At 46.5% G+C, this 20,501-nt stretch overlaps 2 protein-coding genes across 3 annotated transcripts in view; one reads left to right on the top strand and one right to left on the bottom strand.

The window, feature by feature from the left end:
• TFIP11 (tuftelin interacting protein 11) overlaps positions 1–20,501 on the bottom strand; it is a gene marked incomplete at its 5' end in the record, with an annotated part of 601,324 nt that overhangs the window by 484,733 nt on the left and 96,090 nt on the right. The gene's annotated exons all lie outside the window — the stretch shown is intronic.
• SEZ6L (seizure related 6 homolog like) overlaps positions 1–20,501 on the top strand; it is a 160,073-nt gene that overhangs the window by 104,648 nt on the left and 34,924 nt on the right. The window contains 3 exon segments of the mRNA XM_083589829.1: positions 14,287–14,479; positions 16,810–16,995; positions 17,102–17,267. Of these exon segments, the coding sequence (XP_083445955.1) occupies positions 14,287–14,479; positions 16,810–16,995; positions 17,102–17,267 (545 nt within the window).

Below are 20,501 nucleotides of genomic sequence, written 5' to 3'. Positions count from 1 at the left end.
TTGATAGTCCTTTGTATTAAACACCAAATCTCAGAGAAGCTCTGTCCCAATAAGGTCCATGTTTCTTCCAGCCAGACTTCCATATTTAAAAAAGTAGCCCAAATCTTGTTTCTTACTTCTTTTAAGTCCAAATGTCCCAAAAGCTCCAGCTTCCACTTTAGTCAAGTTTGTAATCCATAGGTCTTCAGATCTCCACATGAGGAGATCTCTCCATTCCTGATTCTTCAATTCAAACCAGATTTTCATGATCCCATTCTTATTTTCCCTTATATCCATCTTAACAGGCCTCTGGCTCTCCTTAATCATCTGCGGCCTTGTAGCTCCTCCTTCCTTTCCCTCCAAATCATCATATATCTCTTTCCCCACTTTCTCAAATTTCTCAGATTTCTTTTCTTGTTCAGCTGCAGAGATTTTTAGTTCAGCTACAAAAACTTTTTGTTCAAATGCAAAGACTTGAGTCAAGTCCCTTCCAGATTCAGCAAGTTTATTTACTGTTTCATTCAATGTTGTGACATTTGTAGCCAAAACATTTCCTTGTTCTTGTAACTTTCCCAGGAGAAAGAAAGCCCTCTCCAGTTCAGTCAGTATTTTTCCACTTGCAGCCATTCTTGTAGTGTCTCAGGGCCCCCTCTAGAGGAGTTCTGGTTACTTAGTATTCCTTCCAGTTCCAATCCAAAAGTCAAATTAGCTTTTTCTCTTTATTTTCAACAATTTATTACCTGAATGTAACAAATATAACCAGCAAAGACAATAGAAACAAAGTTCTCTTTTTTTTCCCCAGCTTTGACAGCTAGTTTGACAGCTGTCAAAATCTTCTATGTCTCTTCGACAGGCTCTCTCACGGATCGCTCCCGGGTCCTGGGGGGGGGTGACGGTTCCACTCTCAAAATTAACTCTTATCCTCCAGCAAATTCGCTTATACTGCCAAAACGTGAAATTAATTACTTTTATCCTCTTAAAGAGAAGGTGTTCTCTCAACCTTAGTTATCTAGTCCTTGCTTTAAGATGTTTACAAGGCGGGGAGACGGACTTCCTCTTTACACCTTCCCCGATCGTGCCAAATCCAAAAAAGAAATTTTAAGTCCAATTTCCGTATTACTCACGGGTTGTTACTTTAAGTCCAAATGTTCAAAGGAAGAAGTCAGCGCTCTCCGACCATGGCATGCGGCTTCACTCCGTAGGGGAAGCAGTCGACTCACAGCACCGCGCCGCTCCCTGTCCCCCGTTCCGAAGCCTTTAAAAAGGCTCCTTCGCGGGTCACCAAGTCCACAGGCTTCAGCGCCTGTGGTTTCTGAGGGTCCCTGCGTCGCCGCCGCGGCAGGACCCGTCCCCTACTGAGCAGATTCCCTCCGGAGCTCGGAGGGAATCCGCCATTAGTCGATCGCGCTAACCCGGAAGTCGGAACTGGCATGGTTTTCAGGGGCCACATAGTACCTGGTCTGCAACTGCAAGAATCAATTATGAATGTGGCAACACCCATACTTGGGAACTCCCTGCCTCTTGAGACCAGGCAGGCTCCTTCACTGTGTTCTTTCCAGCACCTGCTATGAACATGTTTGTTTCAACAAGCCTACCCAGCTATCTAGGATGCTGGTGTGTGGATGCTTAGTATATAGCTGGTTTGAATTTTTTGAATGTTTATATATATATATATATATATATATATATATATATATATATTATAATTTTTATTGATTTACAGCACAAATATTCAATTTTATCCAATCTTTGACAAACAAATTCTCTCTTTTTGGACTTCCCTCAGCTTCTCTGTCAGTCTTCCATCTCTACCTCTTAGTTACGCATTCCTTTCTTTGCATTGTCATTGATCTTCTCTCCCACTGCTCTTTTTTTTTTTTTTAACAATACATCTCAGCTTTCACAGTGCTTCTTGAAATCCTACTAACGTTGTTTGAACGTCACATGTATTTTTCAGATATTCTACAAATTTCCCCCAGTCTTCGATGAATTTTTGGTCCTTAAGATATCTTATTTTCCCAGTTAATTTGTCCAGTTCCGCATAGTCTGTTAGTTTCAGTCTCCAGTCTTCAATCGTTGGCATTTCCTCTTGTTTCCATTTCTGGGCCAGTAAAATCCTTGCCACTGTAACTGCATATTGGAAAAGTTTACAGTCTTTTCTTCTTATCTCGTTTCCTGTGATCCCTAAAATAAAAGCCTTTGTTTTTTTTACAAATGTGCATTTTAACATCTTTTTCAGCTCATTATATATCATCTCCCAGAAACTTTTCACTTTCTTACAGTCCCACCACATATGATAAAACGTTCCTTCCTTTTCTTTACATTTCCAACACTTGTTACACATCTTAAACATTTTTGCTAGTTTTACCAGTGTTATATACCATATATAAAACATTTTCATCACATTTTCCTTTAACGCCGTGCATGCAGTAAATTTTAAATTTTCTTTCCATAATTTCTCCTAATCATCAAATTGTATATTATAACCAAAATCCCTGGCCCATTGTATCATTACCGATTTCACTTCTTCATCTTTCGTATGCCTTTCCAACAATATCTTATACATTTTTGACAGAATTTTACAATCATTGTTTATTATATCCATTTGAAACTTAGGATCTTTTTCTACATAGCCACTTTCTTTAATATCTTTTTTAAACATTTCATTAACCTGAAGATAATGCAACCAATCATAGACGTATTCTTTAACTTGTTCATATGGTTTTAATTTCCATTTCTCTCCTTCTTTAATTATCAATTCACCATAAGTAATCCATTCACCTCTCATATTAATTTTCTTTACACTCATGACTTCTAACGGAGATAACCAGTGTGGAACTTTTGGTTCTAATAGGTTTTTATACCTATCCCATATTTCTATTAGCACACTCCGGAAGATGTGGTTCCCAAAGCCTTTATGAATTTTCTTTTTCTCACACCATAGGTACGTGTCAGGGAACTGCGATCAGTGCCGGAGGGAGAGAGCAAAATCCAGAGGGATTCCAGAGAGCGTCCCGGGATTGGGAGAGGCAGCCCATCTTCTGGGGAAGAGAATCAGCGTAGCACCAGTGGAGAAGGGGGGCAGATGGGGGAAGCGGCGAGGCGGTCCCATGACTCCTTGCCGGGGACCAGCGGGGAGAGTAGAGGTCCTTCGCTGCCTACGCCCTCCTTGCGCAGAAGGCTTTCGCGCAGAGAGAGTAGGAGGAGACTAGGCGTCAAAGAGCTTCTTTGCTGGAAGAAGTTTAAGAAACGCACACTGACGGATTCTGCCAGCGATTGAGACAGCCACGGGTGAGTGGCTGTCCGGACAGAAAAAGTTCACTCAGGCAATACAGCCGGGTGTTTGCACCGGCTTATGCACGAGCAACCCCTAGAACCATCACAGCAATCCGTCAGTCCCTGACGTTGCTTGTACGCAGCACCGGAGAGGCAGCACGATGAGCCAAACGGGGCCGGCCGGAGAGACAGAGCAAGAAGCCATGGTGCAAGGTCTGGTCAAGAGGAACCGAGACCTGGAGGCGCATGTCGCTACCCTGTCTGCGTGGCTAGAGGAAAGACGGGCTCAGGATGCACAGGTTAGAGCCACCCCAATAGGGAGGAAGGTCCTGGGGCTGGTACACAAGTTTGGTGGAACGCCCAAGACTACAATGCCTTCCGGACGGAAATTCAATACGCTTTGGAATTGCAGAAAAAGGACTTTGCGGATGATGGGGAGAGGGTGGCTTACATTATTGGACATCTGCAGGATGGGGCACGCGAATGGATCAGGCCCTTGATGGCATTGGGGAATGACGCTTTGAAAGATCTTAAGAAATTCTACCTTGCGATGGACGCGATGTTCTCCAGTGAGATTGAGCAAAGCGTGACATGGAGGGAGCTGATGGGGTGCAAGCAGGGGAGCCTGACCGTCAGAAACTACTGGTCGCGTTTTGCGATGTTAGTCCACAAGCTCGGGTGGGATCTGGACACTCAACCAGTACAAATGTTGTTTGAAGCGGGTCTGGCCCCCGGAGTGAAAGACGAGCTGTCCTGAGCGCCCCGCCCACGGTTGGTGGATGAACTCACAAAGGCTGTGCTTGCGATTGGTGTACGCCAGGAAGCGCGGGCTCAGGAAAGGCGGGAGATAAGAGTGGAACGTTTCCATGACAACCGCATTCCGGAGATGCCGAGGGAGCCTTCCCAGGTGGCGGAGCCAATGGAAATTGATGGAGCGCACGCGCGCGAAGTTTCCAACGCCGGGGAAGGTTGGGAAAGGGAGGGGAAAGAGTGGAAAACTACCAAGAAGTGTTTCCTCTGTCAGAGGCAGGGACATTTCGCAAAGGTCTGCCCTCAACGAAAAGCCTGGCAAGGCATGATGGGGGCTGCAGGCCACGACGATAAGGGGGAGGAAGAGCAGGTGCAGGGAAACGACAACACCTGGCTGCCAACCAGCAGGGGCAGCAGCCAGGCCAGCAACCAATAGAAGTGCCCCAGCCTGACCCCCCCCCCCAAGGAAGCTATCGCCATAGAGGTGATGCTAGAACTCCCAAATGGGCACCCCGTCAAAGTGGAGGGGCTGCTAGATTCTGGCAGCTTGTGTAATTTCTTCAGCAGAGACTTCACTCTGGAGCACCAGCTCCACCTGTTGCCACTAGATTTTCCCTTGCAGGTGACCACCATCGATGGCAGGGAACTCCTGGGAGGGGAAGTGACACACCAGACACCGCCAATGCGAATGAGTGTCTCCAGACATACGGAGACCATTGCCTTTCACGTGGCCACACTGGCAGGACCCGCGATAATACTGGGAATGAGCTGGCTGGCAATACATGACCCAGTGGTGTCATGGCATCAGCGGTCGGTCACCTTTGGGTCAGCTTACTGCTTAGAACACTGTCTGGGAGGGAAGGAACCAAGGACTGTGACCAGGGTGGCTGGGGTGGCCCTGGAGCAAAAAGGGGAGGTGCCACCACAATATGCTGATTTGAAGGAGGTCTTCAGCGAGAGGGAGGCAAACAGATTGCCCCCCCCCACAGGCCATTTGACTGCCAAATCAACCTGCCTCCAGGGGCTCAGTTACCGGTGGGTAAGCTGTATGCCATGTCCGACCGGGAGATGCAGGAGTTGCGGCAGTTTATTGACAAGAACCTGAAGAGAGGTTTCATAAGGGAATCAAAGGCGGTGGGAGGCAGTCCAGTGTTCTTTGTGGACAAAAAAGAGACTACTCAGCCCAGATTAGTCGTGGATTACAGGGCCCTAAACCTGGTCTCAGAACCCGTGACTTTCCCAATGCCCAGGATTGACGATATTTTGACACGTGTTAGGCAGGGGAAGATTTTTACCAAGCTGGACCTCAGGGGAGCATACAATCTGATTAGGATAAGGGAGGGGGACGAATGGAAAACGACCATGTTCACCCCCCCTGGGGGCTTTTGAGTACTTAGTTATGCCATTTGGATTACAATTGGGGTCCGCCTGCTTTCAAGCCTTCATGCACCATGTGTTGGGGCCCCTGCTGTACAAGAATTGCGTAGCCTTTCTGGATGACGTCTTAATCTATTCGGACAACGAAAAGCAACACGTCAGAGACATCAGGGAGGTGCTACAGAGATTGAAGAAGCATCAGTTGTGGGTCAAGCTGGAAAAATGCCAATTCCACGCCAGGGAGGTCGAATTCCTGGGGTACAGGTTGTCAGACAAAGGACTAGCCATGGATCCAGGCAAAGTGAAGGCAGTGCTGGAATGGAAAGCCCCCCAAAACAGAAAGTATGTGCAGAGGTTCCTAGGCTTCAGCAGCTGCTACAGGAAGTTCATAAAGAACTGCGCTCACTTGACAGCGCCCATAACGGATTGTCTTAGTAGCAAAAAGAAGTTCGCGTGGACAAAGGATGCGCAGCAATCCTTTGAAAAACTGAAGAAGGCATTCGCCTCGGAAGAGCAGCTCCTGCACGTGGATCCGGAGAAGCCCATGAGACTGGAGACGGACGCATCCAACCACGCGATTGGCGCAGTCCTTTTGCAGCCCGGGGCCAAGCAGAACTGGATGCCGTGTGCCTTTTTCTCTAGGAAGCTGAGCAAGTCGGAGCAAAACTACACGGTGTATGACCCAGAACTACTTGCGATCTATATGGCATTTTGGCAATGGAGACATCTATTGATAGGGGCGCGGCACAAGATCCAGGTCCGAACTGACCACAAGAACTTGGAATACTGGCGGACCGCGCGAGTGCTCAACCAGAGACAGATCAGGTGGTCTCAGGAGTTCGCCAAGTTTTTCTTCGAGATCCGATACGTGCCAGGAGAGGAAAACGTAAGGGCAGATGCTCTCTCCCGGAAACCGGAGGACATGGAAGGAGAGGGGCCACCAGAGACCAGGCACGTGATCCCCGAGGACTGGTGGGTGTGTGGGGGAGCGTTGGTTGGGAAACGAGAACTGGCAGGGCTCACCAGAGACGATGAGTTTGCTCAGACAAAAATCAGGGAACTCAGGGACGGGAAGGAAGTCAATGGAGGGTTTGAGGAACAGGAAGGACTACTGTACTATAAGGGGGCGCTGTATGTACCAGGGGAGACTTTGAGGGGGAAGGTACTTAGACAAATCCATGACAACCCAACAGCTGGGCACTTTGGACAGCACAAGACCATGCTACTTGTCACCAGGCAGTTCTGGTGGCCAAAGGTGAGGGAAGACGTAAGGGAATATGTATGAGGGTGCGACCGATGCCAGAGGGCAAAGGGGGAAAGGGCTGCCCCCGCGGGGCTACTGGAACCCTTACCCACACCGGAAAGGCCCTGGGAGGTGGTGTCCATTGATTTTATGACAGATCTGCCCAAGTCAAGGGGAAAGACAGCGGTCATGGTAGTGGTCGATCTACTGACTAAAATGTGCCATTTCATAGCTTGCTCACATGCAGCAACGGCAGAGGAGACAGCCAGGCTGTTTGTGGATCACATTTTTAGACTGCATGGAGCTCCATTGAGGGTAATCTCAGATCGCGGGAAACAATTTACTTCCTGGTTCTGGCGGAGACTCATGAGCTTGCTACAGGTCGAGGTGAGCTTCTCGATGGCGAGGCATCCAGAAACCAACGGACAAGCCGAAAGGGCGAACGGCATACTCCAGCAGTACCTACGCTGCTATGTCAGCAAGAGGCAGAACAATTGGGTAGAGAAATTAGCTTTGGCTGAATTTGCATACAATAACGCTGAACACGTGTCCACGGGAATGAGCCCTTTCATGGCCAATTACGGGTGTCACCCCAGGGCCTTCCCGGGGCGGGGGGAGGAAGGATGGAGTGTACCTGCGGCTGAGCAATTTGTGGAGGAAATGGAGGCCTTACACCAGCAACTCAGGCTGAACTTGGAGCGGGCCAAGGAAGTCTACAAGAGGCAGGCGGACAGGCACCGTCGGGGGGGAGGCCATACGGGTGGGGGACAGGGTGTGGTTGTCATCCCAAGGGTTACCCCTAAAGGGAGGGTGCAAGAAGTTGCAGCCTAGGCGGCTGGGGCCGTTTGAGGTAATACAGCAGGTTAACCCCGTGGCATTTAAACTCAAGTTGCCTGACAGCATGAAGATACATCCGGTGTTCCATAGGTCCCTACTTTCACCTTACAGGGAGGGGCAGGAGTTCCCGGGACGGGAGGGAGGGGTTACCACCCACCCGCGGGTAGAGGAGAGAGAACACTGTAACGAAGCCACGGAAATACTCAATTCAAGGTGGCGAGGTCTCCAGGTAGAGTACTTGGTAGCCTGGGAGGGGGAACCTAGGTCTGAAAACACTTGGGTCCCGGCGGAATCAATCACTGACGGGTATCTGGTGGAAGAATTCCACGGTTTGTTCCCGGAGAAGCCCAAACCATTAGCTAGATTCTGGGAGGAAGAATTTGGACCCACAGATGACGAAGGGGACTTTGTGGGTTTCCCTGCCTCCGAAGAGGAGGAAGGGGAGGTGTCCAAGGGAGAAGGATCAGACTGGGAGGTTCAACCAGAGGGAAGAAGTCCGAGCGGATGGGAGGCTGGTTTTAAATCCTCAGAAGATGATGACAGTTCCTTCAGGGGATTCCCTGCATCGTCGACCGAGGAGAGAGAGGAGGTTGTACCGGAAAATCACGCCGGGGGGGTCCTGAGGAGGAGGTGGATGTCAGGGAACTGCCATCAGTGCCGGAGGGAGAGAGCAAAATCCAGAGGGATTCCAGAGAGCGTCCCGGGATTAGGAGAGGCAGCCCATCTTCTGGGGAAGAGAATCAGCGTAGCACTAGTGGAGAAGGGGGGCAGATGGGGGAAGCAGCGAGGCGGTCCCATGACTCCTTGCCGGGGACCAGCAGGGAGAGTAGAGGTCCTCTGCTGCCTACGCCCTCCTTGCGCAGAAGGCTTTCGCGCAGAGAGAGTAGGAGGAGACTAGGCGTCAAAGAGCTTCTTTGCTGGAAGAAGTTTAAGAAACGCCCACTGACGGATTCTGCCAGCGATTGAGACAGCCACGGGTGAGTGGCTGTCCGGACAGAAAAGGTTCACTCAGGCAATACAGCCGGGTGTTTGCACCGGCTTACGCACGAGCAACCCCTAGAACCATCACAGTATGCGTGCCATCCAAATCTGTTATCAAAACATTCCAAGTCCAATAGTTCTTTATTTTCTAATTTTATCCATTCTTTCAACCAGCAAAGACATGCTGCTTCATAATATAACTTCAAATCTGGCAAGGCAAAGCCTCCTCTTTCCTTCACATCTCTTAACAACTTAAATTTAATTCTCGGCTTTTTGCCCTGCCAGATATACTTTGAAATCGTTCTTTGCCATTCTCTAAAAATTGTTATCCCTTTTATTATGGGGATAGTCTGAAATAAAAATAACATCTTTGGAAGGACGCTCATCTTTATCGTAGAAATTCTACCCCAGAAAGATAGTTTCATTCTGCCCCACACCTCCAGATCTTTCCTTATCTCGTTCCAGACCGGTATATAATTGTTCTGAAATAAGTCAATGTTTTTAGGAGTTAACAAAATTCCTAAATATTTTACCTTTTTAACCACCTCTATCTCTGTTTTTTGTTGCATTGCTTCTATAGTACTTTGCTCCATATTTTTCGCAATTATTTTAGTTTTCTTCTTATTTAATTTGAACCCTGCCACTTTCCCAAATTGTTCGATCTCTTCTAATACTTCTTTTACACTTACTATTGGTTCTTCAATCGTTATTACCAGATCATCAGCAAAGGCTTTAACTTTATATTCATTCTGACCAACTGTTATCCCTTTTATTAATTTATTTTGTCTAATCGCATTAAGAAAGACCTCCAGGACCATTATAAACAACAATGGTGAAAGCGGACATCCCTGCCTTGTTCCTTTAGATATTATAATATCTTCTGTTATCACAATCAATTTAGCTCTCTGTTCTGTATAAATTGCCTTTATCCCATTAAAGAACTCATTTCCCACTTCCATACACTCCAGATTTTTCAACATAAAGTCCCATGTTATATTATCAAAAGCCTTTTCTGCGTCCACAAACATAAGTATAGCTTGTTTCTCATTCCTGGCAGTCAGATATTCCAAAATGTCAATTATATTCCTTACATTATCCTTCATCTGTCTGCCTGGGAGGAAACCTGCTTGATCCTTATGAATAGTTTCTATTAATATCTTTTTCATTCTTCTTGCTAAAATCCCTGCAAAAATTTTATAGTCTGTATTCAGCAATGAGATAGGCCTATAATTTTTAACTTGAGTTAAGTCCGAGTCCTGTTTTGGGATAAAGGTGATGAATGCTTCTTTCCACGTTTCCGGGATGTCTCTTTCCTTTAGAATGTTATTCATGACTTCCTTTAAGGGTAACATCAAAACATCTTTTAACTCTTTATAATAGTCTGATGTAAATCCACCTGGTCCCGGGGCTTTCCCTCTCTTCAGTTCCTTTATAACCTCTTTTATCTCATCTATTTCTATTAGGGTATTCAGTTGGTCTTTTTTGTCTGCCGGGATCTTTTGCACCTTTTTCTGTTTTAAAATTTTCTCTATTTTCCTTATATTATTCCTTTCCTTATTTTTATATAATTGTCTATAAAAGTCCAAGAATCCTTTTCTGATTTCTTTCGGATTGTCTATCTCTTCTCCCTTTACAACAATTCTGTTGATTGTGTTCTGCTCCTTTCTTTTTTTGATTTGCCACGCAAGCCATTTGATTGCAGAGTCTTAATTTCTTGTTTTATTTTAAAATTGTTTGGATTTTTAATTAATTTTTGTTCCTTGTCCATTATCTGCTTTAGAATTTCCTTTTTCCCTTTTTCTCTGTTTTTATTCTTCAGTGAGTTCTGTTGGATAAAAAAACCTCGCATCACTGCCTTGCTTGCGTCCCATACTACACTCATCCTTGTATCCTTATTACAATTGTCAACAAAATATTCAGTTAATTTCTTTTGTGCTTTTTCTATGATTTTCTGATCGTCCAAAAGATAATCTTTAATTTTCCATCTAAATGTTCTTTCTTCAAACCCTTTTAATTCCAATTTTATTGGGTTATGATCTGAAATTACTTTAGGCTGAAATTACTTTAGTTCCTAATTAAAATAAATTTGTTTTATTTTCTTATAACCTATCCGTCTTTTCCCCGTCCTCTTCTTCTTCATCTTCTTCTGATTTCTTTCCATTTTCTTCTTCTCCTTCTCTCCTTTTTGAATGTTTCAGTCCTTCAGCAAACCTCTAGGCAACCTAAGGCTCGGGGCCCAGATGCAGCCCAATTGCCTTCTCAATCCAGCCCACGAATGGTCCAGGAATCAGCGTGCTTTTACATGAGTAGAATGTGTCCTTTTATTTAAAATGCATCTCTGGGTTATTTGTGGGGCATAGGAATTCGTTCATTCCCCCCCTCAAAATACAGTCCAGCCCACCACATGGTCTTAGGGACAGTGGACCAGCCCACGGCTGGAAAAGGTTGCTGACCTCTGTTCTAGGGGGCTTATTGACTTCAGTGGAATTCAGAGGCAGCCCTGTGCAGTTCCCCTTGGTCACCGAAGGGTTACTGCAAAGCTTCTTGTCCATCCCCAGTCCTGTTTCAATAGAGACCCTTCCCTGCTTTAGAAGTCAGCACAGGCAAGGCATTTCAGCAGCTTCAAGCACAGGCAATGGTGGGAGGGGGGTCTTGGATAGTGAGGGTTGGTGGAAAAATGGGAGTGTTCCAGTTGTAAAAGGAAGTCTCCGTTTTATTTTCCCAAGAGCTGGAGGAGCCAGGCAATGTGTCACAAAGGACATTCTGCCTTCTCTTGCTCCAGACTGTCACTGTTTTGTTTTCTTTCTGTACTGCTCCATCGCTGCCCCTTCCCTTAAAAAAAAAAATCCCCTGCAGCTTCCAGGAGGCTTAAGAAGAGAGGTCGAGATTGAGCAACCTGCATTTCTGCAGGGCTGCTCAGCTGCTAACAAATGGCTCTGCTTTGACATCACCTCTCAAATTGTCTGGGGAAAGCTGTCAGTTTCTGGCTTGCTTCCTGGCAGAAGGATGGCTTTGAGCTGACTTCACAGTCGCTGTGGATCTGTCCACAAGCCTTGGATTTGCTGCAGGCTGACAAGGCAGCCTCTTCTCCTGGCCTTGCTCATGTCACATCTCATCACCTGGCAACCAGGAGACACACACACGCACAAACACACTGGTGACAAGCTGGTGACAAAGCAGCATAAAGGATGTCCAATGCACGCCCAGTCCTGGTGGTTCTCTCCCCCTCTTTTCCTCTTTTCAGGTTTCTGTTGAACATCTCTTCCTAACATGATGCTTGGCTTGGTTCTTTCCTAGTGGGGAGTCCCCAGTACTGCTTGGGATTTTTTAGAAAACAACAAATAGGGTGACTTTTAATGGATAATGTAATTTGTGAGTTTAGTCCCATCACACCAAAAAGCAGGTGAAATCATGCCAAAGTCATGTTTCAACTTGCCATTTCAAATCAGAACGGTGCTCGGCATCCAAACATCCTGAACCCCGTCCTGAGTTGGTTGAGGGTATCTTGAGTGATGGGCAAATCTCTGCCAAAAAAGGGCAAAGTCTTGTTTCAGTCTCGATTCAAAATGGCAGTTGGCATCTAAACATCAGCAACAACTGCCACCCTCACCTCAGGAATCCTTGCGAGGCAGCTGAGCCTGTAGAGGACAGATGGAAAGACGCCCTTTCCAAAATATAGAGAAGGTTTTAGAAATTCCTATAAACTGCTCTTCATCCACAAATAGATTTTCAGGGTGGTATACAAATGAACTTCAAAATTCCAAAAACCAACTATGCAATGAAATTAAAAGGAATTAGACACATTCGATCAGCTAAAACAATACCATAATTACAACTGCCCAGGCAAATAGAAAGGCACCGTGTTGATGAAGGGGCTGGACTAATTGACCCTTTGCCAATGTCCCTTTGGAGGGCATCCATCCCAAAGCTGGGAATGTCACTGCAAAAAAGATCCCCTCACTCTTTTGTACATAAAATCAGAGAGCTAGAAGGGACCCTGAGGATCATCTAGTCCAACCCCCTGCAATGCAGGAATATGGAGCTGCCCTTTACGGGAATTGAACCTGCAACCTCAGCATTCTCAGCACCATTCTCTAAACAACTGAACTATGCAGCTGATGTGCTTTTCCCCAAGGAGAAACACAAAGAAGGAGCCATGACTATTGTAGTGAACAGGCAGATTGATTCAGGAAGAGGGTGTTAATTCACGTATTTGGGCCCTGGGCTGTTACTTGTTTAGCACTTTAAAATGTAATCATCAGCACTTTGAACTGTGCTTGGAAGTGAACCAGGAGCCCCTGTAGCTCCTTAGAACAGAAGTCACATGGGACACTTTGGGGAATCCTACTAAAATTCTGGCAAATGGGTTTTGTAGCAGTTGAAGCTTCTGGACTGTTCTCAACAGCAGCCTCATACAGAATGCATCATAACCGTGGTTCCCAAACTTTCTCAGAACACCACCCCCTTGGTTCCATGAACCCATCCCAGGGCCCTCCACCCTGCCCTATAAAAATACTATTCAGAACAAAAGTTTGCATGAGCCACTAAGAAAGGTCTGAACAAAATAACATTCAAAACAATTGAACATTTGTTCAAAATCCAATTAAAACTATTTAGTTTAATTAATTCAATGAAAACAATGAACTTGTTCTGATGATACCAGCACACGTGGGGAGGAGGAACTGGGGGTAAAACATGTGCCTTAGTGAAACCTCATATTAAAGAAAATTGCTTTGTGTATACCTTGTGTATACTAAAGGAAATGCACACACAAATACCTATGAATTGTCAGGTGGAGAAACTGAGAGGAAAAAATTCATCCATCCCCAGTTATTAAGCTATTTGTTTGAAAGGTTTATAGCCTATTATTCAATGACACCGTTACTTAAAAGTGGATGTTGTAAAAACAGCTAAATCAATAAAAACAGACAGCAAACCCATCGAGATATAAACAGAGATGGCACAGAAGGCTTCAAAACAATTAAAACCATTTTTTAAATTACTTAAAAAGGTAAAGGACCCCTGACAGTTAAGTCCCGTCGCAAATGACTCTGGGGTTGCAGTGCTCATCTCGCTTTACTGGCCGAGGGAGCCGACGTTTTGTCCACAGACAGTTTTTCCGGGTCATGTGGCCAGCATGACTAAGCAGTGCACGGAAACGCTGTTTACCTTCCCACCAGAGCGCTACCTATTTATCTACTTGCACTTTGACGTGCTTTCGAACTGCTAGGTTGGCAGGAGTTGGGACCGAGCAATGGGAGCTCACCCCGTCATGGAGATTTGAACCACTGACCTTCCGATCAGCAAGCCCTAGGCTCAGTGGTTTAGACCACAGTGCCACCCGCGTCCCTACACCATTCAAATATGAAGGACAACTTTTCTAAAGTTTAGCATCCATTTAGTGAACCCATCATAGTAAAGGAATGAGATTGGCAGCTGTCGTCTCCTCATGGATTCCTTTGGGAAAACATTCTAAGAGAATATGTTTATGAAGGACAATTGTATGGAATTAAAAGTCATCAATGTTTTTTAATAATGTACTCCTGCTGCCTCCTCTCTCCTCATGTCTGTCTATTCCATTCTTTTCCCTTTCTTGCTTTGATCTCTTCCCTTTCTCTTTCTTATTTATTGTGGCTGCTTTTTGTGCATTAGAAAATTAAAATTAGAACAAAATTACAAAAAAATACATCGGTGACATCTTGACTTGGTGCCATATGAGAGCTATTGTCACTGCCTGTTGTGCGTGAGGGGGAGCATTCTGCAGGCTGGGAGATACCCAAGGGATGAACCTTCCCTCAATCCTGGGCATCTCATGGCGCTCTTTCTCCTTCCCTGGGACACAGGTGAAAAGCGTCAACCTCTCCGAGGGGGAAGTGCTGTCTATCCGAGGCATGGATGATGACCAGCTGATAGTCCTGGCCAATCAGACACTCCTGGTGGAGGGCCAAGTCATACGCAGCCCCACCAATACCATCTCAGTCTTCTTCCGCACCTTCCAAGACGACGTGATTGGGACTTTCCAGCTGCATTATCAAGGTACAGGGGCTTTTTGTTAGGGGGGCTGCCAAGGTGAGGAGGAAGCCCTGGATTATGCAGCTACTGTGCATTTGGCGGGGGGGTGTCACCAACCTTTTTGAACTATTGGGGCACATTTCACATTTTGAGAGGATGCTAGGGGCACCAGTCACGAAATGGCTGCCATGAGGGGGATGTTGCATAAAATCACAGTCTGCTGATTTTCCTCCCTTGGCTTACAAGGGGAAGTCAGATCTCTCCTACTGATCCCGATTGTGGAGATGCAGTTGTCAAACACACAAGAAGAGCCATGTTTTCACCAATGCCAACCCTAAAGCAAATTGTGGGCTGCCACCCTGTGCCTCTCCTTCATGGATCACTGCCTTGCACATTCCCCTTTTTAAACTTGCAGCGGATGCATTTTGTCAGGCTCGCTAAAGCCTCTATAATAACTGTTCTGGGATTTTCCCCTTATTCCCTCATAAAAGATAAGACATGACACAGTCTTGTATAAAAGTATAAAAAGGTTTACTCACACAACATTCTGTTCACAATAGGATCCCAGAAGGCAGACTTAGCTTAGAAAAGTAACATATACCTAGAAACTATCTCATAAGAAGACAGTCCCTTTGGGCATCTTTGGCAAAGCAGATGTTGCTACTTCGATGCATGTAGTAAAAAAAAGAGAGAGATGGCTGCCCTGCCCTGTGCTTTTGTCGTTACCTGCACAGGTAAGGCCACGCCCACCTCTTAGTCACATGCAGAGGAAGTCTGCCCCAGACCAGAAGGAAACAGGAAGTTTACCTGCTGGCTAGACAAACATTTCTCCCCATGTATAAACATGTTCACTCTAGGAATGTTGTACTTGACTGCTCTTGTGTTTCACATCCCACAAGGCGGAGTGGAGGAGAGTTGGCAGCAGAGCTGCTACCCCTCTCCTTCGCTGCACTGCATGAGAGAGAGAGCTGCATTAGCAGCTCCCTTATTCCTGGCTGCAGCTCCACTCCCGGATCAGACCTGACCCAGAGGCAGAGTGGAGAGTCATGCAAGGACTAGGCAGCTTCCTTGTGCCCAGCTGCAGCTCTGTTCCCAGGTCAGGTTGGACCTGGGAGCAGATTGGAGGAGAGTCAGTGAGCAGCAGTGGGCTCCCTCCACCCCCTGCCCCCCCCCCCGGGGTGTGCCCGCCACTGTAGAGACATATTTTAAAAACAGGTAGTGGAGGGAAAGAATGAAAGCTCAGAGTCCTGGGCACCTGCAGTTACTATGATGTAACCCATAATATGATGAGCAGCATAACTAATCTAATGGCTTTCTGAAAAGCGTGGTCTTCACCATCGGAGAGCTAGCCTGCTGGAAACCAACAGATCCTTCTCTGAATCAGTTCAACTCTTCTTCAGCAGCCCCCAAAGCATCTCAGATTGAAGTAATCTTTAATTGATTTATTCTCCCACATTAATACCTTCCCCAATAACCCATATCAACCCCCAGTTTTCCCCAAATTCCCCCAGAAATATTTAGGGCATTCAGAAAAGGGGGGGCTTTTAATTAGGATTTTAATGCCTAACACCTGATAAGCAAGGAATCCCAGAAGTTCTTTATGGAGGAACCTAAGAAGATAGCTTACACCAGTCAGACCACTAGTTCCTCTAATTTGATCTCGTCCACTGAATAGCAGCAGCTCCAAAAATCTCTTTAATGAGTGAATTTATTGCTGCTTCTGGCCCCTTAGAGCAGAGCTCCATCCACCTGCCTTTCTTATTTCCCTCCCTGGCTCAAGAAGCAGAGAGCAGCTTCTGGCTTTTAGAAACAGGAGAGAGACATGTGGAGGCCAAGCACTAATATTGTGGGCCTGGGAGTTGAAACTGATCATATGCAACTTGCTCATAAAAGTGATCTAGGAAGGGCTGGACAATGGGCTCCATAGGATGGTGAATGCTTCTCTCTGTGAGGGAGCCTTCGCAGACCTGCTGAAAGAGGTGGTTATTAAAGCGCTTATTAGAAAAACCATCTTTGGACCTGGCCAATATGGCCAATTATTGCCCAGTCTCAAATCTTCCATTCTTGGGCAAGGTAGTTGAGTGGGTGATTGCTGAACAACTCCAATGAACAACATGCCTGGAGGATACAGAACATTTGGATTCCTTCCAATTGGGGTGCTGGTCTGATCCAGAAGGCTCTGCTTATGTTCTTATGTTCTCTCTTGCCATTGGCCAGATGATATTCATGAGACAGGATCTCAACAACCACGGTCTTGCAAAACCCAGCAGCCTAGATATGCTACATCCCTTAGGGACATGGTAGGTGCTCCTCCAGGGCCTGATTGTAATCCCATCTGTTCACTTTCATTGCAGTATTTATGCTGAGCTGCAGCTTCCCACGGAGGCCAGATTCTGGGGAAGTCACCGTCATGGGTCTGCATCCTGGTGGCACAGCACACTTCCACTGTCACCTGGGCTATGAGCTGGAAGGTCCAGAAGTTCTGACCTGCATTAATGCTTCCAAGCCGCACTGGAGCAGCCCAGAGCCCATCTGCTCAGGTATACAGAGCTGGGTTTGCAAGGATGTGGGCGCCTGGTGCAAGATGTCACTGTCTGATGATCACACACACACCCGTCTCTCTCCCCCCCCCACCTGCATCTGTAGCACCCTGTGGAGGAACAGTGCACAACGCCATCATCGGACGCATCTTGGCCCCGACTCACTGGAGGAATCACACTGAGAGCATGCTGTGCACCTGGACCATCAGCACCCAGGGGGACCAGAAGCTCCACCTGCATTTTGAGAGGCTCCTGCTGGGAGACAAGCAAAGGTGAGGTCTCCTTACAGCTGCTGCTCCAGCTCAGTGAGTGCAGAGATCTCTGAGTTGTGGCCCAGCTGGCATCTGCTGGGGAAGGAGGGGAAACACCTAAGATGTGCAAATCCACTGGGCCCCACTCCAGATCTGTCTGCAAAATTCTGCCCCCTCCCAATAATTCTGATGGATGAGTTATTCAGGGAAATTACCTTAACTGTTTATTTATTGACAACAAAAAAGGTGCAAACATAGCAAAGAAAAGAAATCAAAGAATCAGCAATTGAACCACCAACCTTCTGGTTAACAGCCAGACACACTGAACGATTACGCCACAGGTCTGGGATGAGAAGAGAAAAGTAGGTTGGATTGTATTGGTGAAAATGTCTGACAAACAAACATGGTCTTCAAAATTGCCCCTGTGACAGAAGGGAGGGAAGGCCGTTCACTCTCTTCCTTACATTCCTTACATGAGCTTGCAGGGCAGCAGCTGAAGAAGGAGCAAAAAGGGTTTTCTTGTGTGTGTGTGTTTCTTTGTGGCTGATTAGCTGCTCTCCCTGTGCAAAGGTCAGAGGGGGCAGGGTTTCTGTTGAGGCAGGTGATTAGCTGTGGGAGGAGCTTATCAGAGCTTGCAGGGCAGCAGCTGAAGAAGGAGCAAAAAGGGTTTTCTTGTGTGTGTGTGTGTGTGTGTGTGTGTGTGTGTGTTTCTTTGTGGCTGATTAGCTGCTCTCCCTGTGCAAAGGTCAGAGGGAGCAGGGTTTCTGTTGAGGCAGGTGATTAGCTGTGGGAGGAGCTTATCAGAGCTTGCAGGGCAGTTTGATCCATCTTTCAGATTTAGGGGAGCTAGTCTCAAACGTTTGTTGTGGGAGACCTAGGTTTTTTTTGGGGGGGAGTTATTTGTCCTGTCTTCACGCTTTTTATGATGGAGGACTGCTGTAGCCACCCCCAACAACACGTTCTCAAGATGGAGGGGGAGGGAGCTGCAGTCGCCTGCGGTTCCTGCGCAATGTTTGCCATCTTGCCAAAGGTTGCAGGCAGCTTTACCTGCAGCAATTGCATGTTGATTGCCCTCTTAGAAGACAAAGTCCAGCAACTGGAGGAACGTGCAGCTACGCTCCAAAGAATTAGAGAGCTGGAGCTCTTCTTGGAAGCAACAGAGCACACCGTCTCCACCAAGGAGGAGACAGGGGACTCCCCTGAGAAGGAGGCTAGTTCACCAACACAGGAGCCAGATATATGGAGAAACGTGACTCAAAGAAGTAGGAGGCCCAGGGTTCGCTCTGATTGTTTAGAAATACACAATCGCTTTGAGGTCCTCTCCCCTAGCATGGAAGACGAAGAGCAGACTCCATTTGAGGATCTCTCCCTCATTACAGTCGATCAGGTATATGAAGACGAGCAGCAAAGTCAGTCCTCAGGGAATGTGCAGGAGACCTTGGAATGGACAGCTCACGGAAGAACCCCGACCAAACCTAAGAGGAGGCATGTAGTGGTGATAGGGGATTCCCTACTGAGGGGAACAGAAGCAGTGATCTGTGGGCCTGACAAGATGTCTCGGGAAGTGTGCTCTCTCCCCGGGGCTAAGATCCAAGATGTAACTGAAGGACTGCAAGGAATCATAAAACCCACTGACAAATACCCCTTCCTCTTGGTTCATGTGGGAACCAATGACACTGCAAGCAATAGCCTCCAGAAGATCAAAAGAGACTACAAGGCTCTGGGCAGGAAATTGAAGCAATTAAATGCACACATTGTCATCTCATCTGTCCTCGCAGTTGAACGATGTGGCCCAGGGAGAGAGGGAAAAATAGTGGAAGTGAACAGCTGGCTTCGCAAATGGTGTAAACAGGAACGGTTTGGATTCTTAGATCATGGACTGCAGTTTCTTGAAGATGGACTTCTGGCAAGCGATGGGCTGCACCTCACAACGGTTGGGAGGAATGTTTTTGCCAAAAATCTCAGAAACCTCATCAGGAGGGCTTTAAACTGACTAATGTGGGGGAGGGAGACAGTGCTCCTGAAGGTAGGAGTCTATCAATTGATGAAGATGATCATCCAAATGTCATAGACCAAATGGAGCAAACAGCACGCAGACCTAGTGGTGGGAGGAAAAAAATCCTTAAATAAGAGACATGGGGGAATAATTAATGGACTTCGATGTCTGTACACTAATGCGCAAAGCATGGGAAATAAACAAGATGAGCTTGAGCTCTTGGTACAGCAAACTAAATATGACATAATAGGCATCACTGAAACCTGGTGGGATAAGTCCCACGATTGGAATGTAATAATGGAGGGATACAATCTATTTCAGAGAAACAGACCAGACAAGAAAGGAGGAGGAGTGGCGTTATATGTCAGGGATGTGTATACCTGTGAAGAGATCCAAGATTTAGAACCTCAAAGCCAAAGTGAGAGCATTTGGGTCAAAATTAAGGGAGAGAAGAATAACAGTGACCTCATTGTGGGAGTTTACTATAGATCCCCAAGCCAAACGGAGGACATAGATGATGCCTTCCTGGAACAGATGGCCAAGCATGCAAAAGGAAGGGAGATAGTAGTAATGGGGGACTTCAATTACCCGGATATTTGTTGGATGTCAAACTCAGCCAAGAGCATAAGGTCAAACAGATTCCTCACTGGCCTTGCAGACAACTTCATTGTCCAGAAAGTGGGAGAAGCAACAAGAGGAACAGCCATTTTAGATCTGGTCCTAACCAATGTTGATGACCTGGTTAGTGGGGTAGAAGTGGAAGGATCATTAGGCGAGAGTGATCATGCTCTTCTGAAGTTTACTATACAGCGGAAAGGAGCAGCCAAGCATACTAGGACTCAATTTCTTGACTTTAAGAAAGCCGACTTCATAAAACTTAGGGAAGTGCTGGGTGAGATCCCATGGACAGTAATACTAAAAGGAAAGGGAGTTCATGATGGCTGGGAGTTTGTTAAGAGGGAGATAGTAAAAGCACAACTTCAGGCAATACCAATGAGACGGAAAAATGGAAGGTGCCTAAAGAAGCCAGGGTGGCTATCTAAAGAACTTTTAACTGAGTTAAGATTAAAAAAGGATATGTACAAAAAATGGAAAAGGGGGGAAACCACCAAAGAAGAATTCAAACAAATAGCCAGCACGTGTAGACACAAAGTCAGAAAAGCTAAAGCACAGAATGAACTCAGGCTTGCTAGAGAGGTTAAAAGCAACAAAATAGGCTTTTATGGGTATGTTCGTAGCAAAAGGAAGAACAAAGAAAC

The sequence above is a fragment of the Podarcis filfolensis genome (assembly GCF_964270895.1).
Source record: "Podarcis filfolensis genome assembly, chromosome: 16".
Lineage (NCBI taxonomy): Eukaryota > Metazoa > Chordata > Lepidosauria > Squamata > Lacertidae > Podarcis > Podarcis filfolensis.
The sequence above is the reverse complement of the archived record's forward strand: the minus strand, read 5'-3'. Positions and strand labels throughout refer to the sequence as shown.